This window comes from Lutra lutra, chromosome 5 (genome assembly GCF_902655055.1).
Source record: "Lutra lutra chromosome 5, mLutLut1.2, whole genome shotgun sequence".
NCBI lineage: Eukaryota > Metazoa > Chordata > Mammalia > Carnivora > Mustelidae > Lutra > Lutra lutra.
Genome location: NC_062282.1, coordinates 61,107,006 through 61,134,003, shown reverse-complemented (window position 1 = coordinate 61,134,003; position 26,998 = coordinate 61,107,006). Strand labels below are relative to the sequence as shown.

The following is a 26,998-nucleotide window of genomic DNA, read 5'->3' as shown; positions in this document are numbered from 1 at the left end:
CATCTCAAAGACCTATTTGCTTATAGTCACACTATTTGCATTTAAATGGGATGCTTGCTGGGGGTCAGCTGAGGATGACTACTGGCACTGGGTCTGGCACCAAGCAAGTACTAATAACTAATAATCAGGATGCCAACTGAGCGGGTGAGCCTTCCATTTTCACAGCTTACCTCTCCTGCCCAATTGAGTCATGGAGGAAAATGAAGATAAAGAGTGTAAGAAATAGTTCTGTTTATTGATTAGAACATGGTATAAAATTACAATTTGCAGGCATTCTGGGCTTTCTGGGATGGGCATGCAGTGATGGGCTCTAGCAGGAGATGGAGTGAGGGCATGGACAACTGGACATTGGTTCTCTTCCTGGACACATCAAGGGACTTACACTACCAGCACAGATGCCAGTGTGAGAAAGAAATATTGGTTCTTGTCTCTGGAAACAAAGGATGTGGGTAGTTTGTGTCACCAGACAATGCCATGCTTAAGAATTCAGTTCTATCCTATATATGTTAAATGCTGGCTCTCCCAATCTGGTCATATATGGATTCATATTGTTCTGTAGAATGCTCATTCTTCCCACCAAAAGAAGGGAAACAGGCACATTGGTTTGGGAGGCCATCAGAGGATGGTGTGCATTTGGCTCAAGTCATCTTGCTTCTGGATACATCAAGGTCTGCTGGACTTGGAGGCAGTGGGCTGGGACACGCAAGCAAAAAAGCGTGCACTACTGTTTAAGCTCAAGCAGAGGGACCTTCCACAGGGCAGCAGCATGAAGAGATGAGCATGCTTCCAAAACAAACCCAGTTTCATCTTCTCTCTCTCAAGAAGACGGAGTAGGAAGAGCTGGCAATCAGAGACTGAGCCATGTGATGCTGGGTTCCATAGAAAGTCTCCAGCGGAGAATTCTTCCAAAGTGTAAAAGGTGTTTCTGTCCCAAGAGTCGGTGTGCAAAGTCAGAACTAGGGCAGATCGAGGTGATAAGAGGTGGTTGTTCAGTACAACGTCTCTGAGAGCCGGATGGCTATGTCCACAGTTACATGACATTTTGGAACAGCTGGAGGGACCTCATGATGTTGTCATCCTGGAGGGGAGGAGGATGAAAAGAGAATGTTTAGAACTCTCTGAGGCTCCTCCCTGAGAAGCTCTGTAAGGGTGAGCACGTCTCCAGTGTGGGTTTCCCATGAAGAAAGAATGCTGCAAGGGCACAAGAAATAGGAGTAAGCAGTGGGGGCTTAGAAAGTGACCACCAATTCAAGGCAAGAAGCACCTTCTCTGGCCTTGGGAAATTAAAAAAAAAAAAGATTTTATTTATTTATTCATGAGAGAGAGGCAGAGGTGGAGGGAGAAGCAGGCTCCCCATGGAGCAGGGAGCTTGATGCAGGATTCAATCCCAGGACCCTGGGATCATGACCTGAGCTGAAGGCAGACACTTAACTGACTGAGCCACCCAGGTGCCCTGGCCTTAAGAAATTTATAAGAAGTAAATTATCCAGGGAAACAGTGAGTTTTACTTCTTATTTTTTTTTTTAAAGATTTTATTTATTTATTTGACAGACAGAGATCACAGGTAGGTAGAGAGGCAGGTAGAGAGGCAGGCAGAGAAGCAGGCTCCCTGCTGAGCAGAGAGCCCGATGTGGGGCTCAATCCCAGGACCCTGGGATCACGACCTGAGCTGAAGGCAGAGGCTTTAACCCACTGAGCCACCCAGGTGCCCCGAGTTTTACTTCTTTTAAGAAACTCTGCTCAACCGCATTTTATTAAATGATTTTTCGACATCTACTGAGATGATTGTGTGTTTAACTTTATTATGTTATTAATTATATTGATTCTTGAACATTAAACAAAACTGGCATTCCTGTAATAAACTTTTTTTTTTTTTTTACATATTACTGGTTTGATTTTTTATACCTATGTCCAGAGGGATTATATTAGCTTGGACATCTTCTTATTTTGTAATAGCCTTGTCATATTTTCATATTAGGGTTATGATAGCCTCATAAATCAAGTTGAGAAGTTTTTCCTCTTTCTCTATTCTCTGAGTTTGTATGAGATTAATATCATTTTTTCCTTGGAAAGAATTTGAAATAATTTATAGAATAAGACATCTGTGTCTGCTATTTTCTTTATGGGAAAATTCTAAATTACAGATTCAGTTTCTTTAACATACATAGGACTATTCAAATTTTCTATTTCCTTTTGTTTTAGTTTTGATAAATTATAGGGTTTTTTTTTGTTTGTTTGTTTTTGTTTTTGTTTTTTTAAATTTATTTCTTTGCGGTGTAACAGAATTCATTGTTTATGTACCACACCCAGTGCTCCATGCAATACGTGCCCTCCATAATACTCACCACCTGGCTCCCCTGACCTCCTACCTCCTGCCGCTTCAAAACGCTCAGATTGTTTTTCATAGTCCGTAGTCTCTCATGGTTCATCTCCCCTTCCAATTTCCCTCTAAATTATAGTTTTGATACCTGTCTCTGATCTCTGTCACCTACTATGCCTCAGCCATATTTCTTAACTTTGCAAAGTCTCAGTTTTCTTTTCTTTAAAATGGGCATGATCAATACTGCCCATTGCCCAGTTCATGATTATCATGTTGAAATATTACTAGCCCTGTTGGTAAGTAACTGCTGACCTGAGCCTCCCGCTGAGCATCTTACCCTCTGTCTATCTGGGAACTGGCCCAGGATCCCGGGAGCATCCAAAGATCCATCCGTTAACAGGCTGGTAAGTTTGAAAGGTCTCTTTAGGGCACTGCTCCATGGCATTGGTCAAGGTCAGTTAAAAGTGGTCAATTCTCAGTCCACTCTCATTACTGAATATGTTGAATACCACCCTGGATACAGCTCCACTGCCTCTCCGGGCTGTTGTGAAGGTCATGCATACACCTGAAGCTTAGTAGGTCCTCAGTACCCATTGATAACTTCTCTCTTGCTTTCGTGCATCTGCCGTTCTTACTGGGTGAGCTAGGGTGACTGGTACTTTTCTGAAATAAGATGGGGTTAGAAATGCATTTTTCTAAAGTAGTTAAAAGCAGCTGTTTCCAGTTCAGTTTCTGGCAGAGACTCTGGGCTAGTCTATGCTTTCAACAAATGAAAATGTGGTCTGAGCACCTGCAGCACCAGCGTGACCTGGGAGAGCTTTAGAACCGTAGCATCTCAAACTCCCCTCCAGACCTATTGAATTAGAATCCGCATTTTCACCAGATCTTCAAGGACGTTGGTTTGCCCATTAAAGTTTTAGAAGACTTGATCCCCAGGGCATTTGTGTTAAAACAAAGATCTCTACAGTCCGCACCCCCCGCCTCCGCACCTGCCACCCTCAGCCATCTAGTGTTCATTTTCAGAATCATTTAGGCAATTTTGGCCACAATATGGCTTGAGAATTACAGCTTTAGGGTTTTTCCTCCATATACTCCCTTGTAGTTTGAAGAGTGGGTCATTGAGCCAGAAGCAGGTTAAAAAATGAGTGTTGCCCACTTGGGAAGTCTTTGGTTTCCCAGAGACCCCCTCTGGGCTTTCACATCCACCCCAGCCCATATCCTGCTCAGGCTATCTGGCTCAGGCTGTGTTTAGCTAGGACCAACCACAGGCCAGTTGCAGGAGGGGAGGGAGTTGGAATTCTGAGTTTGCTGTTGGTGAGGTTGGCGGTAGTGGCTCTGACCTGAGGCCACAGGTTTCTCATTCCCTCCCTCCTGCAGGCCCTCAGCCCCCAGATTTCCTTTCCCAGATCTAGAGGTTTTATATTCTGAGGTCTCTCCTTACTTACCTCCTGACAGGATTCAAGAAATTCATCTAAAGTCACGATACCATCTTTATTTTTGTCCATTTTCTGAAAGACACAACAGGAAGAACTTTAACAAACTTGGTAATCTGCATTTCAAAACTTGCTCTTTGCTAAGAGAGCAAAGGGCCTGATTACAGCACTTTGACACCCATGAGCTTCCTTAAGATGGAAAGACTTGCTCTAGGCTCTCATTAGGACATTATCAGATAATTCTGCTGACACCCTGATACGTCTTCCCCAGACTCTAGCCTCTATGAGCCTCTGCTTCTCCCATCCGCAAAGTGAGAGGATTAGACAAGAATGAGCTCAGACATCTTCAAAACTGTACCACTAGCTTAGTCTTTTTTTCCCCACCCTTTATCAGACATAAAATTTAATGCAATATGCTAAAAGAAATACTCTAAGGACTTAGAAGACCTAAATTTCACTGATTATTCCATTATTTTCTGGCTACAGAATCTTGAGACTAGCTGAGTCTTTTACTGAAACACCACTGTGGTCATAGAACTCTTCTAGTCATGGAGTAACTGTAGTCACTCAAGCAAGGCTAAACTTCCTCAATTAAAGATCTCAAACCAGCCCACCCTTGTTTCCAACTTTATTTTCCATTACTCCCCAGACATAAAGCCTTAACACCTACATATAAGTGCTTAATGACATCTTCTCTGGCTATTCTGCTCTACCAAGAATTTTTATGGAACTTAGAGTCTATACTATAGCATTTATACTTCCTAATATACTTCCCTGTTCTATTCTATAGTACATATTTGTCTGCATAATAAGATCATCTATTACTTAGAGGTCAACACATCTTGTAATTCTTTCCTGGCTTCTGCAATACTTAGCACAGAGTTGGACACACACCACTTGTTCAGATGCTTGTGGGTTGACTGGTCTCCATTGCGCTTAAAGCTCATGCACAGTGTGTGCACCTACCTGGAAGAAGACGTCCACATGCTGCCTTGGAGTGTCTTCTTTGAGCACGGGGTAAGTGTATTTCCCCATCATGTCATAGATGGCTTTGACGATGTCCATCATCTCCTGGAGAGATGATAGGGAAGCACAGCGTGGGAACCATGAGGTCAAGCTCTTTTTTAGGTGAGAATTGGGGGCTCCTTGTCACCTTTGTGAATGAAGGTGATTAAAAGGATTCTTTCCAGCTGATGAGAGGGAGTTAGAAAGCAAGCTGAAAGGGCTATATTCTGGGAGTATCCTCCTAGAGCGAGGGCAGTGGAAAATTCTCTGCCTTCAGAAGCTCTTGGGTAGGTTAGGTTTTTCTTGAGCATTATCCTCAGTGAGGGGTTATGTGTGGGATTGGGATGAACATGCTTGTGTACTGATGAACCCACACCCCATTTTGGGAAGACCCTCTCCCCACTCCACTGTTCTTTGAATGGTTGGGCCCAAGTGGCTGTGTTTGTCCTGGGTGACCTGTCCCTGTGACCATAGCTAATTGGAACAAAGGTGGACATCTGACTAAAGCTGAGCTACTCTGTTCTTCTCTCTTGAGAAGTTTAAATGATGAAGCACAGAAACGTGATCAGGAGTGATAGAACCTGGAGCTCGAAGGTCAAGTGGAGTTAGAGACAGAGTTGGTGACACAGGCAAGTGCTTTCCAGGATTTAGCTAAGGTTGAGTGACAGCAGAAACGAAAACCTTCTGCAGGAGAGTAGAATTTCTGTGAGGAGTAGAATGGAGCAAATAGAAGGTAGAAGAGATGAGAAAAATGTAGGGAGAAAGAGAAGAGAGGAGAGGAGAAAAGAGGAATAGAGGGAGGAAAAGGGAGGTGGGACTGGGGGGGGGCAAGAAATATTCCCATGAGCACACACATGGGCACCTACACACACACACACACACACACACGCACACACACACAATCTCTCACACATACACACACACTCACAGAATCTCCCTCACACCCATATACACATACTCTCTCACACACATACACTTACTCTCTCACATACACTCTGACACGCATACTCTTTCTCTCTCTCTCACACACACACACAGTCTCACATACACACACTCTTTCTCTCACACACCCATATACACACTCACACACACTCAGAGCCTCTCTGAGAAAACTACATGAAGAAGACAGATGGTTTCAAAGACTGGGAGAAGCCCCAGAGGGGCAGTGTCTCAGAATGGTTACCCTAGAAACTAAAACCTCCTCTTGTGCCTCCCCACCCTTACGTTGCTAGCAACTTGAATGTGTCCTTCCTGCTGAGGAGAGGGTGGTCATCGTGATGTCAGCAATGTTGGAGGAGGGGAAGGGAGGAGAGAGGAAAGAAGAGGTGAAGGGAGAGAGAGAGCGTAACAACCTTCTTGCTTCAATGGGGATTGTACCTGTTCCATCAGACTGGTTTTATCTTTACAGGCAACCTCTCAATTTAAGCTAGTTTATGTTGATGATCTTTTATCTTTGTAACCCAAAGACCACTTTCTACAGGGTCATTCTTGTTTTGTGGGACCTGATAAATGGTACAAATCCTGTCACATTTTCTTTCTAATCTCTCAGTGCTTCCCGATACAGAATAAGTGATCATTACCTACTTGTTAAAGGAGTTGTTTTTGTTATTAGTGTAGCTCTGTTTCCTCAAGACTGTGAGCTCGTGAGGACATATGTTCAATCCTTCATTGATAAGGTCTCTGCATGGACTAGGAGCCCAATAACTATTGAGTGGCTCTGTGATGTTCTGATCACGCTGGCCAGGCACAGTATTCCATGGCCCTTCCTTGGAATGCAGGAAAGAGGGTATAGGAGGACAGCTCTGTCTTTGAGATCTTTGAAATTGTGTCTATGGAGACCCAGGGGACGACCTCTCTCCTGTTCCTTGTCTGCTGCTCCTCATTCCATGTGCTCATTTTATTTTTTTTTATTCATTTTTAGCCTATTTTTAATAACATTGGACTTACACAAGAGCAAAAACAGAACAGAGCGTTCATGTATACCTTTGACCCAGTTTCTCCTAACTTGCCAAAGCACAGCCCGGTGATCATCTCAGGGAATTAACAATACTACAACAGTGCCATGCTGGGCTGTGAACAAAACTATGGAGCTTATTCCCATTGCATTAGATTTTCCCTTAGTGTCTTTTATGGTTAAGGATCCCTCATCCATCTAGTCACTGTGTCCCCTTAGTCTCCTCTAACCTATGACAGTTTCTCACTCTTTGTCTTTCAAGACCAAGACACTCCTGATAGGAGTACCGGTCAGTTATTTTGTAGAATGTCTCTGGGTTAGTCCCTGCCTTTCTTATGATAAGATTAAAGTTATGCATTTTTGATGAGAATACCCTAGAAGTGACATTATGTCTTTCTTGGTACATCATGTCGAAGAGGTACCTGGAGTTAATATATCTTTTGATGGCGATGTGAACCTTGATTACTTGATTACTTGATTACTGTCGAGTTCCTCCTCTGATTTTAGTATCTTTTAGTGGATCGTGCCTGCAAAAATTATTACTGTGATGTTTACCTAATGCTGACTCTGTATTTCCTTTATTCCTTCTTTATTTATTAATTGGAATTCTTCTTTAAGAAAGAGTTGTCCCTTATCTCCCATTTATCTATGAATTCAATTATTTATTTGAATACATATTTATTATTTATTTGAACACATATTATTTGAATATATATAATCTGTAATTATGTATATATAATTTAGTAGGGACTCATGGGCATTTTCCTTATTTTTTTAAGCTTATAATCTAATAGTAGCACTTTAAATTTTGTTGCTCAAATTGTTCTGTTTTGGTGATTGGGAACTCCTTCAGACTGATTCCTGTACCTTTTTGACATGTCCCATCCTTTCCTTTCTTTCTTTTTTAAACACTCCAGTGCTTTCCAGCGCTACAAGGTACTCCACGCTGATCTTGTATTTTCTTGTTCCCAGTCCTGGAATCACCAACTTCTCCAAGGAGACTGGTTCCTTTAATTGGAGGATGGTGTTCAGAAATCAAGGTCCGGGTGCAAGGTATCCTCATTGCTAGAGGGTGTCATTGTCTTAGGCCATCCCAGCAAACAGAACTAGGAGATCCATGTCTCTATTCATGTGTTTAAAATGTGGGCATCAGAGGTGCTTCATATCCACATTATCATGGGTTCTTTCCTGAGTACCTTTACTAAGAGAGAGGACTTAAAGACCGATTTTGATCACTCTCTCAGGATTTTCATTGCCTATCATTTGGATGAGATTATCTCCAAATGACTGCAAGGAGAAGTTCCATCTGTCTTTTCTAGGAAGCTGTTTATCTACACTTTCTTTTTCTTTTAATGGATACTTTTTAAATCCTGCCATCTAGAGAGGTCTGAGAGGTGTTAATGAGAGCGATTTTGTCTAGTCTGCAAATAAGAAAGAGGGAGCCGGAGTTAGTGAGGTGACTCAGTGATGGAATATGACTGCACCAAGGCTGAAGGCTGTGTTACAAGTCCTATTTTAGGGTCCTTTCTTTATATATTTTGAGAAGTAGTATTTGAATATTTTGGAGTATCATATATTTGAGTAGTCATAGAAGCATTAAATTATTTGCAAAATTGACATAATATATATATATTATTTAGAAGGTGATTATTATTTTTTAAAAAGATTTTATTTATTTATTTATTTATATGAGAGAGAGAGAGTGCGCAAGCATGAGTGGAGGGGAGGAGCAGAGGGAGAGAGAGAGAAGCAGGCTCCCCATTGAGCAGGGATCCAGATACGGACTCAATCCCAGGACCCCTGGATCATGACCTGAGCCAAAGACAGATGCTTAACCGACTGAGCCATCCAGGTACCGCTATAAGGTGATTTTTTAAATGTACTGTGTCAGATGAATTTATACATCTTCTTACTTTTGTGTGACTTTAATTGGCCACCCGTTACATGAATTTACTGGAATTCATTGGACATACGTGTTACTAGTGGATATTAGGGTTTTTACCCTCACGGGATCATCCATCACTTTATTTTCAGCACCCAGGACACCTCATAAGCCCTCAAATATAAGATGAGCAAATGCTTGATTGAATGAATGAGGAATGAACGTTAGAGAGAAGCTCACAGGGTTGAGGCGGGGATTGGAGATTAAATCTGTAGCTCTAGACACTGTGCCTGGTGCATAGACACCTGGGGACTGGGATGTCACTGGGTACTATGTCCAAGCTGCAACCGAGAGACCAAGATACAGGAGATGTCCAAGCGAGTTCTGAGATAGACCTGTGGGTGTTTCATTGTCTAGACACCACGTGTAACTCCGACGATATAAAGTGTCAAGCAGTGGAGATTCATAAATTGTGATGTGTTTAGAGATAGCTGCACCTGCCATCATCCTCTTGTGTGGTTTTATTGGTGGGCAAAATAGATTGTGGTCAATATGATACTATTATAGTCCCTGCTTCCTCAAAAATCTCCCTTCTCCCTTCTAGATGGTGTTTTCAACTCCACCATCCCAACTCTCAGCTTTAACTTGTGGCTGTCAACCCTCTCACTGTGAGTGCCCCTGGGAAGAGGAAGTCTACGCTGAAAGCATTGACACCCCTTTGGAATGTGTGTTGAAGACAAGGGCCTCAGTGACAATGAATGAAACTCCCTAATCCTTTCGAGTGCTTGGGAACAGGGCAGGGTGGACCAATGGGGGAGGTCAAAGGTGACCTTCTTCCTTTGGCCAGGAATCAGCTCTGTTAGTCCCAAAGCAGATCTCTCCTCATTCAGACAATTCCATGCTCGGTACTGGGACTGGGGCTGCTTTCTGTTTATAATTAGATGCCTTCACTGTAGTCCTTTCATGCCCCAAGCCTCCGCTCACTTACCTCTTTGTTGATGTATCCATCTTTATTGATGTCATACAAATTAAATGTCCACCTAAGCTTCTCATGGACGGTTCCTCTCAGCAAAATCGACAGAGCAGTTACAAAGTCCTGACAAGTGGGAGAGGCATAAATGACATTAACCACCAAGCCATGGGGTGGGCTGTAGCTCTGTCTTCCGGCCAGAGTCCATGACTACTTTTACAGAATGGTACCTCCCATGTCCACATTCCCCTGAAGGACATGGCTGGCCTACGTCAGCAAAAGCAGCCCCCCTTCCACTCTCTACCCTGCCCATTCAAGGGAATGGAGTCTCTTCGAGGAAGAATGCATGTGCTGCCACCTCCAGACTCAGGCCCACGCAACCTCCTCTGGTATTTCCTTATCCCACAGCTCCAGTTACCCTAAGAGTGGCTACCTGAGTCCACATCCCTCTGTTACCACTTTCTAGCTCTTTGACCTTGGGAAAACCACTCCATCTCTCTCTGCCTGACTGTCCTCTTCTGCAAACTGGTAATAAATCATAGAACCCTACCTTGTAGGGTTGCTGTGGGGAATAAATGAGTTAATCCAGGCAAGACACTAGCCTGTCTGTCACATGGTTAGCTCGATGGGCTCTGGAGCTATTCAGCTCTTATCTGTAGTCCCTCTGGGCCCTGAGTTTCTGGAGGGGAGGGGAAGCAGCTGCTTATTCCCTTAGCTTGGGAAATGCTTGCTAAGTGAACCGACTGTCTTTTCAGCAGGTGGTAGGGCCCCGGGCCTCAGAGACACGCATACCTCGAACTTCACGGAGCCTGTCTGGGTGATGTCGAAGGCGTGGAAGAGGTAATGGGCATACATGCTGGCATCTGCAAGGCACAGAAGGAAAGGCAGGTGATGGGAGGCAGGGCTTCACAGAAGGGAGTGAGAATGCTTGGAAACAGTAAGAAAGAGAAGAGGGTGCTGCTGGGGCTATGGGAAGGAGGAGGGGGGTGTGGGCAAACCAACTGTGGAAACCGGGACCCAGGTGGTGTCCTGCGGTTTAGGTGGGAAGTTCTTAGAGCAAAGACAGGCCCTTGCCCCTCCACCTAGTCTTCCCAGGATAAAGATCCTCCTGCCCGCCTGCATATGTAATCCTTGGTGGGTGGATGACATGGCAACTGTGTGCAGAGGACACTCTCCTGAGTGTAGTGCAATGCCATGGAGTGAGCACCCACTAGGGGGCAGACAGAGCTCGGCTTGGCTAGCAACTCTGTCCCTGCGTAGCTGTGTGACAATAGGCATATACAGAACATCTCTGAGCTCCTTTCTCCCGTCTCTTACAAAGGGATGTAGCAAGACCTTTCTCTAGGAATTTTTGAAAAAGTACGTTAGACTTTCACATCATCATATCATCAAAACCATCACCACGCCTGCCACATGATCCAAACTTGAGTTCTAGTGGCTCACTAGAACTCGACAACAGTGATTCCAGGGCCTGCGTGGCGTGAAGCCACACTCCTTTGCAACCTGGGTAGGGACCCTGTACCAGGTCCCCACACCTAGGAGGGCCCTCTCTGCTGCTGAAGAGGCCCAGGAGAAGCAGAGCCTAAGAAGGGGACACTTGGAACTCAATTTTGTCAAGACTCAGGATCAGGAAGGGGTGGTGCAGGAGATAGCTCCTGGGGGCAGGAAGGGAAGTGGCATGTGATACGTGGAAGCCATGGGAAGAGCCACAGAAGTCCTAGGCCCATGGAGCCAGAGCAGCTTCCTTCAGGAGTCAGGCATGAAAACACTGTGACCATGGGTCTGGCGTGCCCGATCCTGACTCAAACGCATGACTTTGTGTTCCCTACGTCTTCTTGGATTCATTTATTTCTGCAGTCTGTGGTATTTGTTTAAGTTCTCTTTCAAAATACCACCTTGCCTTAGCTGTTGTGAAGGGAAAGAAGGGAGAGTGTGGGGCACAATGGTGGGACCAACAGGGCAAAGCTTTTCATCAGACGCTTGTGGGATGGAATTCCGTTCTGCCACTTACTAGCTGTGTGACTTTGAGGGAACGGCTTAACTTCTCAGAGATGTAGTTCCCCCACTGGGCATGTGATATAGCACCTGCTGTCTAGAGCTGTTATGAGACTTTGTGACATTGCTTTATTAATCCCTCCTCTCCTGGAAATGATCCATTTCAGAGCTCTTTTCTGTCAAAGCTCTAGCTAATTATGTATCTTGTAATGAGGGAGGGAAATCTTACCCTGAGTTGTCCCTGACCTTGAGGAGGAGGCAGATAACAAGATGCATGAACTTGGAGGAAGAAAAGCTGCTCACCAGAGAGGGAGCTGGGAAGGACCTTTTCAAGATCAGACTCACCTCCGTGAGGGAAAAACTGAGCGTAGATCTGTTTGAATGTTTCTTCATTGACCACACCACTGGGGCACTCCTGTATGAAAGGAAGAGAGTCAGTGGGAAGGATGGGCGGCCCACTCCAGAAGGAGGAGACTGGGTCCAGCCTTGGGTTTTAGGTTTCCCATCATCCCTGATGAGCAGGAACTGGACAACCACCTGCACACCTCGGTGTCTCCAAGTGAGTAGCCGGGACAGTCGTCCCGCCTTAGGACTGAAGTTGCTTTGTAAAATGATGAGACAGCCTCAGAGAATGGGCACTGTGAGGTGGAGAGAACTTGGGCTTTGGGCTTAGAAAGACCTGGATTTGGATCCTGGCTCAGCCTCTTCGAGGCTTTGTGGCTTTGAGTGAGTTAGTCTCTGATCCTCAATGTCCTTACCTGTAAAATGGGGCTAACAGTACTTTCCTGACAAGACTATCATGAGGTTAATACAGGAAATAATGTGGCAAACTAATACATTGCCATTCAGTCTTACACATCAGTCTCTGTGAGCTCAGTGAGCACGGAGCTAAATCCCATCAGCACGGACAATATCGACAGGGTGAATGGGTTATACTAAGGCTAGAAGCTGGGCCAAGGTGAATTCTCCAAGGTTGTGCCTGTCAACCTGTGAAGTTCCTGGGCTACTGGCCAGTTTCCCATCTATGGAGGTTCCCTCATTCTTCTTTTTTAAGATTTTATTTATTTATCTGATAGAGATCGCAAGTAGGCAGAAAGGCAGGCAGAGAGAGAAGGGGGTTGGGAAGCAGGCTCCCTGCCGAGCAGAGAGCCCAATGTGGGGCTCGATCCCAGGACCCTGAGATCATGACCTGAGCTGAAGGCAGAGGCTTAACCCACTGAGCCACCCAGGCGCCCCGGTTGCCTCATTCTTGCCTGGAGTTTTTCTTTCTAGCCAGGTGATCTTTTGTTCTCATGCACCCTTTGGAGGATTGGCCTTTCTTTTATAACTACATATATGGAAGAGCTCCCTGATGGGCCCCGTTGGCCTTTGGAAGAGCTTAGCTCCTAGTGGGAAATCCTGCCTGGGCCTTCAGATGCCCTGTGGGCCTTACATTTTTGAAGCCTCGATAAAGGACTTGCAGCTCCCTCTTGGTGAAGTTGGTCTGGGCCTCAAGCTGCTCCAGTCCCTCGGGCCGATGGCAAACCATGGTCATCTCCAACTCATCTTCAATCTTATCTGGAACCAGAGGAGATGGCGTTGCAGTGGCTGACCTCAGTGGCCACTCGTCAGACCACAGTCTTGGCTGTCAAAAGAGTGGGTGTTGTGACCTGGGACATGGGGTCGTGGGCTGGGGTTACAGTGAAGATGACTTTTCTGCCTTGAGCCCCCTGCCCCCTGCCTGGTCACTTCTGTCTCACACTCGGTCCAGCTGTTAATCCCGCCGTGTCAGACATACAGGGAGGGGCCTTGGGCTGGAGAGAAACACGTTCCAAGTGGAGATGAGGATAGACGGGCTAAAAACAAGTCTATATGAAAACATTTCCCTTTCTTTCAAAATAACTTCTTTGCATAATCAATTTGCTGCCCGCTTAACCATGTGAACATTCTAGAGACACAGGTGAGGGAGTGGAATGATTAACAGCTTCCAAAGAACAAAGGGAAACAAATCTATTAGAAAGGTAGAGCAAAGTCTTACCATTTGGGTACAATTAGATGAAGGCTGACACGATTTAGCAAAAAGTTCCGATTATGGCATGTTAAATATTAAGAATATGAATGCAAAAAAAGAATACGAATGCATTTTACAGCATTGTTTTGTAATATCTATTAGATGTTCTTAAATAACAGGAAAATGACTTAAATGGGAGCTATTTGATAAAATCAAAGCTTCTGAAGCATTTGAAGGGCTCAGAAAACAGTTGTTTGAAGTAGCCCTTTGTTCATACAGTAAATATGACAATGTAATGTAATTTTGCCCTAGTTATTGAGAATTTGCCAGTCTTTTAAAGCAAGAAATCTGCCCATCACCTACTGAAGGATCACAAAATCCAAATAAGTGGAAGTTTTAATGTTTTACCATCCCAGAAGAGTAAGTGAGTGTTTTTCTTTCGGTCCTGCCACACGCTTTCTATAAATTTACTCCAATCAGGAATCAATTGCCGGCTAACCTTCTATGCCCGTTGTTGTCATGCAGACATTACCAAATCTATATATTGAGCGACTGTAAACCTGGGCTGGCAAGAATAGTGATGAGATGGGCAGGGTGCTGGGAATGCACAAGTACCATGTCACATCCCATGATCACGGAGAGGGGGGACAGGCTGCATTCCTGTCTGATAGAACAGGAGGAGCACGTGCTTAACACTGAGTACATTTCTCCAGTGGGTGCCAGGCTCTTGCCACCAGGTTTTCTCTCCAATTGTCACTTTTCTTTTCAGAGTGTGATCTCAATACAGAAGGAATCCGTCAAAGTGAGTTCGTATCTTGGACGTCTTCCTAAGGAGGTGGAAATTTGGGTAAGTTTCCAAGGGAGAGGCAGAGGAACTGGGTAGTGATTCCCACTGGCCATCTTTCTTATGTGCTGGGCAACAGGTATCACCATATCCTCTCGTGTGTAGGGCAGATTATTCAATATAAATAAGATACTCTGATTACACAAAATCTACAAGTGACCCGATTTCCTTGTAATTCTTACAGAGCCTTTATTGTTATTGTAGCTAACAAGTAGCAATTACCTAAACACTGTGGCATTTCAATGTAAATGAAGGGGCCATTCCCCCCCCCCCGAAAACGACCCCCCCCACATAAATCTAATTCAGAATACATATATTTTTAGCTCATTTTAAAATAGAAATAAAATTGTTAGCTTAAATCTTCCAGTATTAGATTTAATAACAAGTTTATTTTGAAAAATATAGATATTTAAAACTCTGAAAAGAGGTGAACTATTAAAAATGTAAACCAGGAAGACAGAAATGATGTATTTTTGCAGCTGTCTGGTATATCTTTCCCAGTTTAACTTATGCAGAAGCTTAAAAGATTTCTTTTGCAGTATTGGCTCATTTCTATTAATCTTCTAGTGACCGAATTTTTCACAAGATCAGGGAAATCTCTTTGTGGAAGTTTGAGAGAATCTTTGTGACTCATAAGCTGCACTAAGCATCTCCTTTATTATAAATGCACTAAGTAGTTACTGAAATATCAAATCCTAGGCCCACTTCATTAAGGGGGAAATCGACTTTATCAATAAATGATTTGTTTGCTGTCTGGGCGGCAAAATCAATTTCCATACCGGATTCTGTAATATCTGAATATTGGGATGCTGACTGCCAAACTTTACTTTGGTTTTGCTTTTCATCACCTTCTAATTGTCAGGCTGTGGGAGCATCAGTCACTGAAGGAAATTCATGTCTTTGGGGCTCAAGACTCTGGGAAGTAGCCAGTGTTTTTGTTGTACTGTGTTTCATAGGAAGAATGACAATTTACATCACACTCCAGTATACACAGACATAGAAACAAAGATTTTATGAAATATTTGGAAGGAATAATTTCCTTAAACACTTTCCTCTATTAATGTGAGATGTACTCTATTCTCAAGTTTAATCTGTTCCCTTAAAATTGTGCTGATTGTGACCCTCATGTGTCATGACCTGTGAATGGAAGATGCTAGAAGTTCTAGAAGGGCCCACATCTCAGAATTCCCCTCCCTCATGCCTGCTGTCCCTTCCCTGCCTTTGTCTGGTTCCAGCCAATGTAAATATATTCTGAAGAAATTTCTGAAGGGACTGCTGAGGTTTCCACATTCATCCTGTGGCACCGACCCTGCCTCCCCGCCATCCAAGAAGTCCCTGGGTGCTGCCCAGGTGGCCCGAGTAAAGGAAGGAGGGCTGCTCAGTTCCCTCGTTGGAGGAAGAGGAAAACAGAATTAAGAGACAGGGAGCCACCTTGACAGTTCCTTCTGAGGTCCGTTAAGTCTGCAAGGCAAAATACTGCTATTATTATTTTTGTTATTAAAAGTAATGGTGAGCCAGTTACTAAGTCAGTCTGAGTTTGGATGATAGACATCAAAAGTAACCTAGAAATTTAATACTATGGCAATAACTACATAACAAGAATAAATTAGAATTCTTTCTGTTGGTAAAGTACTTTTAATCTGTAAAGTGTTAAAAAAAAATCTGTAAAATGTTTTCATGCCTGTGGTCCCATTACAACCTTGTGTGTGGTGGGGAGTTTTTGAGACCATTACCCTCTCCATCTGAATATTAGAAAGATGGGTGTCCTAACAGATAGGGAGATTTTTTAACCACGAGTATCTTAAACAGTGATGAATTGTCTATTTCTGTGGGTAGTTAAAATAAGATAGAATGACCAACTGTAGGGGATTTATAGCAGGAAATTCCCAGACTGAAGGGTAAGTTGGAGAAGATGATTCAGATTAAATGGTCCTTATTTTTTGAGGTCACAGACTTCTCTGGATGGGGATGAAAGCTTTAGACCCTCAGAAAAAGAAAATGCTCCTAATTACGATATCCTTCTGTATTTTTGGTTAGGTCCTGGGTATTTTAAACACTTGGAGCCCACGTTAAGGGCTTCTAACACAGACAATCTCTTCCACGTCTGTCACTATGTGGCTTTGCCTGAGTCACACAGCCAGCCCATAACAGAATGGCGGGACCAAGAATCCAGCCAGTCAGTCCTGGGTCTCTTTTATAGATCTGGCTTCCATGTGCCCCTACGCTGGCCTCAGCTTCCCCAATGCACAGACTGCAAATTGGTCTGTAACCAATGTTACAAAATTTGCGATGTTAGGAGCTCTGCTCCTGACAAGCTCTGTGCAATTGTACAAGTCAGACCCTCAGACTATGAACTCTAAGAGGACCTGAGCCTTTGGGATCCTCACTAGTGAGGTGTCTCCTCTGTTAGTTCCATGACCATGACCGCAGTTGAAAAGCCAAAGCTATGATGACCCCCTTCTCCCTGGCCTAGAAAATAGTCTCTGCATCTTGGGGTTTCTGGTTTTGACTTTAAAACCACCCATCTAGTTTTAACATTACAAAATGGTAGCCTTTGACATAGAATGCAGCCCAGTGATAGGTCTTGTTTGGTCCATAAAATGTGGTGGTTTTTTTTTTGTTTGTTTTTATTTGTTTTTGCAAGTAACTGCTAGTATTTAAAGATGAGAGGTTGACAAAAAATGATTTTTAAAATTTCTCTTAGAAAATGGGATTATTGGGGCGCCTGGGTGGCTCACTGGGTTAAGTCGCTGCCTTCGGCTCAGGTCATGATCTCAGGGTCCTGGGATCGAGTCCCACATCGTGCTCTCTGCTCAGCAGGGAGCCTGCTTCCCTTCCTCTCTCTCTGCCTACTTGTGATCTCTCTCTGTCAAATAAATAAATAAAATCTTAAAAAAAAAAGAAATAGAAAATGGGATTATCTGACAAAATTCTCACAGAGCAGTAGTTTACAAGAGCTGAGCAGTGGCTGTTCCCTCTGAGCAGCCAAAGTCTCTAGTGGTCCCCCTGTTCATCTGCGGCTCTTACTTCGTTTATGCTACTTCCCTGACCCCCATAAGCATTTGAGTTCCTGATCTCTGCTGCTTACTTCCCACCTACCTACCTTTTCCTACCTCACTCACCACCCAGTCAACCAACTTTTCTCTCCCTATTTGTTTATTTAAACACATTCTGCTCTGTTTCACGAAGGACTTAAAACTGATTATATGAAATAAATATAATAAAATAAAGAGATAAAGTAATAAGAAAAAGAGCCTTAGAAAAGGTTGATTACATTAGGAGGTCAAGACCATGGGGAAAAAAAGAACTTACAAATTCAGGTCATTTGTTCCAAGCGGTGACTACACTTGAGCCACACACTGGCTCTGAACTTTTCCATATATCTTGCTGAGAAAAAAAATGTATCAGTTTCTTAGCGAGAGCAAACCTTTTCCTATAACTTGTCTCTAAAGAATGTTTCCAACTATTTCTATCTAGGTGGGGTTTCTTAACAAGGGGCAAAGAAAATCCGTGAGTGAGTAGACTAATTGCAAAATGTGTTTGGTTAAGAAGTTCTTCTTTTGAAAGCAATGTGACCAAAGTTGTCAAGTTAGTTTAAACTTTTTTACCTCTCTGGTACTGGTAATACCACCAGGCGATGTCTAGGAAAAAGTAAGAAAACATTTTACCAAATCCATTCATCAGAAAAAAACAAAACATACTTATTTCCCATGGAGATTCTACTCTGAGGGGGTCCAGGTCACCATCTAGCTCGACATATGCAAAGAGATCTTGTAGCCAAGCTGGAGCTGACCTTCGCCCTGTCCTTTTCCCATGGTCAGAACAGGCAAGAGCAATGGGTCACGTCGCAGTGCCCACGGCTCCCAGCAGGGGGCTCACTGAGGATGCCCACAGCCATGCAGCCATGCAGCCCGAAGAGAGATGGGATGGCGTGGGGCAGAGGATGCACAGATGTGGATGGGTCCTTGGAAATACCCGCACATTTGACTGAAAAGTGGCTTATGCGGAACCCTTCACAACAGAGGTCCCAGTGTCCCCCTCTGCTAGTTTTGTCATTTGAAGCTGCATGTTTTGTAGGATTCTGTATTTGCTCATTCAACACTCATCAATGACGTATCTGCTCTGCGTATTTCAGTGAACGAAACAACTCTGTTCCCTGCTCTCCTGGAGCTTACAATTTACAAGCCTTTGCTTCTCTCTTTCCTTTTCGAGCCTGAGAAGTAAGATGCAGGGGGAAAAAAAGGGCTGTTGAAAATAAACTGATTAGCCCATTAGGACGGGTGAGCAGAGGGGATGCAGGTGAAGTCCCCTGTAAGGCTGAATAGAAAACGTAAGACAAATAATCAGACCTGGAAAGTCTTCCATGGCACGTTGGAGTTTGGTGGGTCCAGGTCCCAGAGAACAGGAAATGGGGGGGGGTACACTTGCTGCTCTCAGCTTCGTTTTCCCTCTGTAGGGTATTATTTGAACTTCCTCCTGTCCTTCCATCAACCCTGACCACGAGCGCGTCAGCCAGCCCAGCCATCACTTTAAGTGTGTTTTGGTCACTCCCCACCCCCACCCCCAGACAGCAGTGGCTCATTTTCTGCTGTCCCTAAAAGTCATGGTATAGGGGGGGATCCACTGGTGTCCTGACCTGAATCCCCCGCGAGAAGCTAATTTTGCCAGATTTAGTTGCCTTCTTTTACCACTCTGATTCGTAGTATTTACATTCACTTACTTTTTCCAGTAGAGGAAGTTTAGTGCAGTTTGAGGTTTACAGAGACATTGAGCAGAAATACAGAGTTCCCATGTATGGTTCCTCCTGGTTTCCCCTAAGCATCAACATCTTGCCCTGTTGTGGGACATTTGTTACAGCTTATGAACCAAGATTGAAATATTTTTAGGGAAAGTCCATAATTTACATTAGAGTTCATTCTTTGTGTGGTACAGTTCTCTGAGTTTTGACAGATGTATATATAATGTCATATATCCACCACTACGCATCCTACAGAATAGTTTCACAGTCCTAAAAACACTTAGCATTTTTATAGAGGTATATCTACAAATATGGGCCGACCATCTCTGCCATGCCAGGGATGGGCTTGGGGGAAAGGAGAAAAGACATACCATTTGTTCATTTGGAGCTCTCTGAGTGGTGGGGAGACACACACAGAGACCAGGATTACAAACTCAAATGCCAGCAGTAGTTGGGAGGTAATTGGGACGAGTCAGGGGCTGGGTATACCCCCGGATGGACTGGTAGGGACTGAGAACTGGTGAGTCATTGTCCCATGAAAGGGAAACAGCTCTTCCACTGCCCATCATTATTATGTAGAATTTAGGTTTGGGGAGTCCAGACCTTTAGAAATTTTTCTCAGGAGCTGCTACAGTTAAAAGTTCATGTCCCGACCCTTAGCTGTCATCAATGAGCTTAACATTGGAAACATATAGCATGGGCCAAATATACTATTCCTATTTGTAGGATGCTATGGATTGCTGGTCTGGAACTGTTCATTGGCAGATCGTGCCAAGTAGCAAGCAGTGTGGCTATGGCTAAGACACTTGAGAGCCAAGAGGAGGAAGCTCTTATCAATTGTCACCTGGCTGGCACAGAATTGGAAGGGATGACAAGGATGGCTTCATGGGGAGGTGATAATTTATTTGATACTTCAAGGAAAAGGGGAATAAGGGAGTACCATATGCAATGATACAGAAGCCAAAAGGCCCAGGAATGGTGAGCTCTCCTATAACAGAGCTGACTTCTCACTGAGAATGACTCGAAGAGGAGGATTAAAAAAACCTATCAATTAAAACATTTTTTAAATTGTCATAGTAACAATAACAAAAAGACACTTGAAGACTGAGGGGTGGTAGGGTAGGGAGCAGAGGAAAAAAACCCCTCACACAAGTATTTGAAGGCACTAGAGAGCTATAAGGTATCGTATCTTTAGAAGCCATGATTCTGGAGGGAAGAAAAACTCATTAAGGTGAGCCTGACAGTCAGTGCTGCTTTTCATCTCACAGTGTATGCTGATTTCTAAGTGGCATGGATAATGAGCTTGAGAAACCGAGCAAAAAGTGTCTGCTAAGAACAAAAGGTGTAAGCAGAGCTCTCAGCATCCAGGAAGACAAAAATGGTATTAGTACTACTAAGACATTCAGGGCCTAAGGGGCCAAGATTGGAGGAGCCATAGAGGAAGGGAGCTCAGACAGGAGCCTAAGAGCCTGAGCTGTCATAAGTGACAGATGTCAAGGGAAACTAAGCAAAAGCCACAGCCCAAAGGTTGCAGAGCTGAATGGAGCTCTTGGCAGGCTCACGGTGTCATGGGGTAGCTGGTGGAGGTCAGCATCTTCTAGGAGGGGAGTTCCTGGTGAACATTCAAGTTTTCAGCTTATTTTGTCAGATTTAGTTGCCTTCTTTTATCACACAATTTGACCCCCAAAGGGCTATGTTCTAGGAGGAAGACAAAAATAGACGAGGCCTCTCAAAGATGGAAATCCAGCCTCAAAACAGCTCAATCCCCATTTAGATTAAGTTGGTCTACACCTCCTTAGTTATCTTGCACAATCTGAAGGCTCAGCCAGATAGTGTTCACAGTTTGTTTTCTAAGGCTCACCACTCATAGAAAATTTGCCAGGCCTATTAAAAGACAGGGCCAAGAGAAGAAGAGAGAATATAGTAATAGATTCATGGGTGATCTAAATACTGGATTTATCAAGGTGGGCTTTAAAGTAATAGTGAAATATGCTCAAGAAAATAAAAAGATGGAGATTCCACCAGAGAATCAGAACATATAAAAGTAAATGAAAAGTTCTAAACTTAAAAAAATTGTATTATACAAAACTGACAAATAGATCAGTTTAACAGCAGGATGGGCACGGATGAAGAGAGAAGTAATGGTTCAGTGAATAGGTCAAGAGAAAAATACATGGACTGATGCACACAGAAATAGAAACATGAAAAATACAGACAAGACCATAAGAGAGACCTGTTGGACGTGAAGAAGAGTTCTAGCATTTGTGTAACCTGGGTCCCTAAAAGGGAGGAGGTAGAAAATGATGTCGAAGCAATATCTGAAGAGATAACAACTGATCATTTAAAAAAATGGATGAACAAGATTGAGCCACAGATATCAAGCCACAGATTCAAGAAGCATAAACCCAAATAGATGAACACAAAGAAAACCACACCGAGGAACATCACAATAAAACCCGAAATACAAGGACCAAGAGAAAATCTTCACTATAAGAGAGCAAGCTTCACATAAAAACAAGCCGAAACCCAGTGCTGCTTGCGAGCCTGAGGACACAGAAAAGGTAGAGGTGAAAAGATGGAAAAGGATACAACATGCAAACACACATCAAGAAAACCAGGCATGGCTATTTTAACATCAGATAAAGTAGACTTTAAGGTAAGAAGCTTTGCTAGAGAGAAAGAGGGAGTTTGCATCATGAAGGCGTTGTCCACTAGGAAGATATAACAATTCTAAATTAGTATGCACTAATAATATGGTTTCCAAATACACACAAAATGAAGGCTAACAGAGAAAAGGAGAAATTGCTAATTCACGGTTGTAATTTAAAAATTTCAAACCTCCTCGCTCACCAACTGATAAAAAATCGTTAAGGGTGCAGAGGATATCAGCAATACAATTAACAAATGTGTTTCCACTGATAGCAGACGATCTCTTTCCCCAACTGCCACAGATCTCACACATCCCTCTCAAGTGCTCAGGGAGCATTTACCGAATGTTATAAAACCAATCTCAACAAAGAAGAACTGAAATTATGCAGGATGTTTTCTATCCACAGTGGAATTAAACAAAAAATTAAGGGAAGAAGAAAAAAGGAGGACATCTCCAAATGTTTGGAGATCAAGCAATATGGTTCGAATTCCTAAGTAACACATGGATGGACGAAGAAATCTCATGGAAATTAGAAAACATCTTGAACCAAATGATAATGAAGGTATGACAGATCAAAACTGTGGGACGCTGTGAAAACTGAACCCAGAGGGAAATTTAAAGAGCGTGTCATACTTGAGCTGCAAATAATTTAGGTGACAGTGTGCATAAAATTGAATGCCATGCTGCCTCTTGAAATCACATTTCTAGTGCTTCCAGTGGTTCATTTTCCCTGTGCCTAAACTATGTTGGTTACATTAGAGACTGTATTAAAGATGGCATGCTGGCTTTTGAGAATGTAATCTTTTCCTTCCCTTAAACGTGGTCGATTGGTTTATTTGGGATGAGTCTAACACCATTTTTTGATCAACAGTTTACCCCATTATAATCTGGGATGAAGATCCTTGTCGGTGCCTGTATGGAGCCAGTGGAGAGGGGGTTGGTTCGCAGGGGGACAAGTTCCATTGGTCTTGAAATGTAATTCTGGAGGCTGCGATTCTTATAGCTCGGGTTTGGAGGTGACTCATAATCTCACTCAGACACACACAGCAACACAACTCATCAGCTCTGAATTTTATAAACTTAACAATGAGGCCCAGGAGTGCTGAGCTGAGCTTTGATAAAGATTTTCTGAGTGTTCTGGACATTTTTTCCAGTCTTCTTGCTTCAATAAAACTCAAATCATGTTTTGCTCCAAGCGTTTGTTCTCTTAATCTTGAAACCCTCCTGCCCCTTTTAAGCAAAATTGAATTTATACATTTCTCATTCATTTACACCTCAGTCCTGAAAATCTTCTGGAACAAAAAAAAAAAAAAAAAAAAGAGTCCTACCCCCCCCAAAAAAAATCTTTGAGTACTGCTACTTCCATTAGATTGGGGATTTTCTAGATCAAATGACTTGAAAGTTCTTCCACATATAGTGTATTTTGATTCTCTGACCTTTCTCCCAAAAGGAGGGTGTTTTTGAATGTGACTTTCTGATCAGCACATTGGGTGGGGTGTGTGGGAAGTGGAGTGTCAGATGTACCTTGGAAGGTGGTGGTCATAGAGATTGTCAGAAATATAATGTAATTATTAATAGTCCACAAAGTCATTACACAGACTGAGACATACACCACAACTGGGTTGTGTGACAGCATGAAATTCACACATTTCCCAACAAGATTGAAAAAAACAAAGAAACTTCTGGGAAAGAAGTGAATCACTTAGATCCCAGGGTTGGCAGAAAGAAGGAGCCCTAAATGGTGTTTCAGGACAGGGAGTGAGGGCCACATACGTGAAGGACTCTTGTGTTCCTTCAGCTCCAAAGCAACATTCCAGTTCAGTGCAGCCCCTGGCCAGGCTGTGAAGTAGAAATGTTGGGTTCACTGTAAGGTCTCAGCCACAGGTGGAAATCTCTAGATGACATTTTAAATGGACCTCTGTATCTGATGAAAGTGTCCTGGGTGATTTACTTAGGCGGCACCAGCAGTCTCCACAGCTCTAGGGAACACTTAGTCCCATGAGGCCCAAATCCTGCTGCCAGCTGGTATCCCCAGTGGGGAACCTTCCACCATTCTCCTTTGGTCTCAGCTGTCCACTGCCCTGAAGTTCTAGCCCATGGAAACAGCCAGTTCATGAGTGGTGGCTGCCCTGGTCTGGGGATGGGGACACACTGCCCAGGATAAGTGAGTCTCGAATATTCCCGTAGGAAATGGAAGAGGATTACAGAGATGGGATTTTGTTGTTCCTCTTGACAGAGAATCTAAAATGTCAGTTCACTGCAAATGAGGAGGAGGAGGAGGGGGTAGGACCTGTGCGGAGGGGAACTGCTAGTTTCAAGCTGGAAATACGAAGGTGCAGAGAGAGGTCAAAAAAATTACTCAAAGGAACAGTAAAGTTGCCTCGTGAATAGGACTTCTCTGAGGTTGGCATAGAATTTTCCCATCAGTGGACACTCAGTCGATCCTGGTCAGGCTAAGGTGTGAAAAGCCCGTCATTCAGCCTGCTTTCTGAAGAGAGGCTCGCTGGCTTTCCAGCTAAGTCGATAACTTGCGAAGTGACGGTTTCCAAGCAGAGGGCTTGCTTCGGCGGGCTGCTGAAGGTTAACAACTGGCATTTGGGGGTGGGTTGGGGGGAGCCTGATAACATTTTCCAATTTCCTTGGTGCAAACATGCCCACTGGGCTATCGACGTGAAGCCACTGGAGGAGGATTTGGGGAGTGAAGCACGCTGTCTGCAGGTGTGAGAGGCTCCGTCATGGCCCGGCTGCGAGGTCAGGAGAGCTGGCCTATGTTCAGCTAGCCCACATTAGCAAGCTCAGGGCCCGAAAGCCAAATTTATCAAGTCAGCTTGCCTCTACAACCCAACCAAATAAACCTCTGCGTGGTTATTGTGAAGATAAAGTGCTGTACACCATACAGAATAATCACAGCAAGGAAATAACGGCAATTGGCCAAGTGAGCTTCTGCTGGAATTCAGTATTAACGTATCCTCATATTAAGTGCCTGTCTTGGTGAGCTCGGAGAGCAGGGCAATCGTTTTAGGATTGATCTAATCATCTCACAGTCCCTTGGAGGTATATGGCTGTTAGACTAATTCCAGCCATCATCATACCCACCTTGTAGTCGCGAGTCTAAAGGAGATAAGGTAGGTGAAATCCTCTATGCACGCAGTAGGTGCTCAAAAATGTTTCTATCGAACAGTGTGTGGTGTCCGTGATTTTTGGCCTAATCCAATAATCAAGTCTGTAGATACTTTCCAGGCCATGATTGTACCTTTTCTGATGGATCTGGTTAATCAAGCATGCTCCTTTCCAGTGTGGGAAGATCTGTTCGTTCTGGGATTTGCTCTGTCAGAAAAGCACCCAGTTGTCGGCGCAGGTTGGACGCTAAGCGGCCAACGTGCGTATGATCATTCTGTATTAACTGCAGTGGACACAAGCAAACACAAGGTTCTGGATGAAAGAGCGGCGAGCACCTCAGTCCGTGGATTGCCAGGGGGCAGGGCGCAGTGTCTGTGAGTGGTGGACCCCAGAAACACAGGGCCCGGAGTGGCAAGTCAGTAGATATCATAACTGACCGTCACGGAGAAAATTTCCTGCCTCTTCTCCCCTAGAGTTATTACACGGCTCCATGTCCTCTGCCCTTAATAATCCAGACAGCCAGCATGTGTATTGCTTTGGTCCGTTTCTTAGCTGGGGAAGGGAATTGGACATTACCCTCGCCAGCAACACGTATTGCCGAATGCAAGGACCACAGCCAGTTCATTGGAGAGCGGACGTCCGCTTGCCCAGAGGCAGGGAGGAGATGGCAAGGTGTCATCTGCAGGACTCGGCTTGGAAGCCTCTTAACTGTGCACTTAATAAATGAAGCCTTGGCAGACATACCTTGAATTATTAATGACGTTATTCAGCTTTGATTGTTTCCTTCTTTTGGGGAAAGGTTATTCACTCAAATGCCTTTGATTAGACTATACAATACATCACAATTGGGCATATTTTATGTGCAACTTTATGGTGATAATAGTTCTGTCTCATTTAGAAGCAAATCAGACATTATGAACTTCGTGATTTATTAATGTATTGATTTCTATAAATGTCAGCGCATCTCACATCCCGTCAGAGAGCCCGAGAGCAATCAGTGGAGAGCCAATAAAAATGTAAAATGAAACCATCATAAAAAAAGGAAATACTGCCTGTTTCGAAGCCCTGCTGCCTCTCTGAATTGTTTCAGGATCCAGATCATTACCATGAAGGCATCTCCCCCACCCCTGAGGAAACAGCCCACAAGAAGCTGGCAGGGGGAGTTCTGTCCTGCTTGTCTATTCTGCATGGTCTGAATAAAAACACAAGGAGTGACGAGTCAGACCCGGAGGGGTCTCCGGAGCCCGTGCCCAGACTCTTCATCCTGGAGAGTGCAGGAGGACAAGGGGGTCCCTGTCCATCAGCTTTGTCCCATTACCACCTCCCAGCAACCTCCTGAGGAATCTTCAGGAGAAAGCCCAGCTTCCCCAGCACAATTTCCCACAACTACCCAGCATGGATCTTCTGCAACAGCCACAGTCCTCTGTCTGCCAGAGCATCTCATCAGCTGATCCCAACCTCAGCCACACTTTAAACCTGCCTTCAGAGCCATCTCCTCTGGACAGCTCTGGCAGACACCACAGGGAAAGCTCTCTCTGTCCAAACTCCTGAGGCTCTTACTGTCTCTAATCATCCTCCAGCAGGTGTGAGAATCTACCTTTGCGTGTTGCGGATTTCATTTACGGGACTGGGGTGGGGTAGGGTTAGGGTGGAGAGACTGTGTCTTGTGCCTGCTTCCGTTTTGTTTTATCTTCGGTGTCTCACTCCTTCCATGATGTCTGTACCCGCTTTGCACATAGTAGGGGCCAAGTAAGTGCTCGTTGTTTGCTAAAGTGTGTAGAACTGTGAGAAGCTGAACAAGAAATACAGTGAGTCCCAAGAAAGCAGCCAAGAGAATATCTGGGAAGTATTTGGCTAATTTAGTGGTTAATTCTGTCGTTTGACAGTTTAGTTTAGAAATCACAGTCTGGCAGCCCACAGGGTACAGTTGTTGTTTCACTTCTTTTAAATGTGAATTTTGACAACATTTATTTCACATAAAATATGGATTTTGGCTTCTCTTTAGAGATTGGAATTTATGTCTGTGTCGGCCTGCATTATCACATCATCACATGGTGACAATTGGCTGGAGCTGAGGAGTAGCTGCCTGCTTTAGAC

General features: G+C 44.0%; 1 protein-coding gene and 1 long non-coding RNA gene across 5 annotated transcripts in view; one reads left to right on the top strand and one right to left on the bottom strand.

Moving 5' to 3' along the window:
- Window positions 1-246: 246 nt before the first annotated feature.
- Window positions 247-26,998, bottom strand: part of KCNIP1 (potassium voltage-gated channel interacting protein 1) — a 344,764-nt gene continuing 318,012 nt past the window's right edge. For 2 of the 4 annotated variants that reach the window (XM_047730959.1, XM_047730960.1), the window contains exons 2-8: window positions 12,992-13,116; window positions 11,905-11,974; window positions 10,357-10,427; window positions 9,583-9,690; window positions 4,720-4,824; window positions 3,766-3,828; window positions 247-1,078 (exon numbers count right to left, since the gene is read on the bottom strand). In XM_047730959.1, coding sequence (XP_047586915.1) covers window positions 1,031-1,078; window positions 3,766-3,828; window positions 4,720-4,824; window positions 9,583-9,690; window positions 10,357-10,427; window positions 11,905-11,974; window positions 12,992-13,116 — 590 coding nt within the window. In that variant the 3' untranslated portion in view covers window positions 247-1,030. Of the gene's footprint in view, window positions 1,079-3,765; window positions 3,829-4,719; window positions 4,825-9,582; window positions 9,691-10,356; window positions 10,428-11,904; window positions 11,975-12,991; window positions 13,184-18,001; window positions 18,035-26,998 lie in introns of all 4 variants that reach the window. The other 2 variants (XM_047730958.1, XM_047730961.1) reach the window with 2 other exon arrangements.
- Window positions 15,590-22,582, top strand: LOC125100635 (uncharacterized). Its single transcript, XR_007127617.1, has 3 exons — window positions 15,590-15,843; window positions 17,871-17,907; window positions 22,188-22,582. It is a non-coding gene; the product is annotated as an uncharacterized LOC125100635 (long non-coding RNA).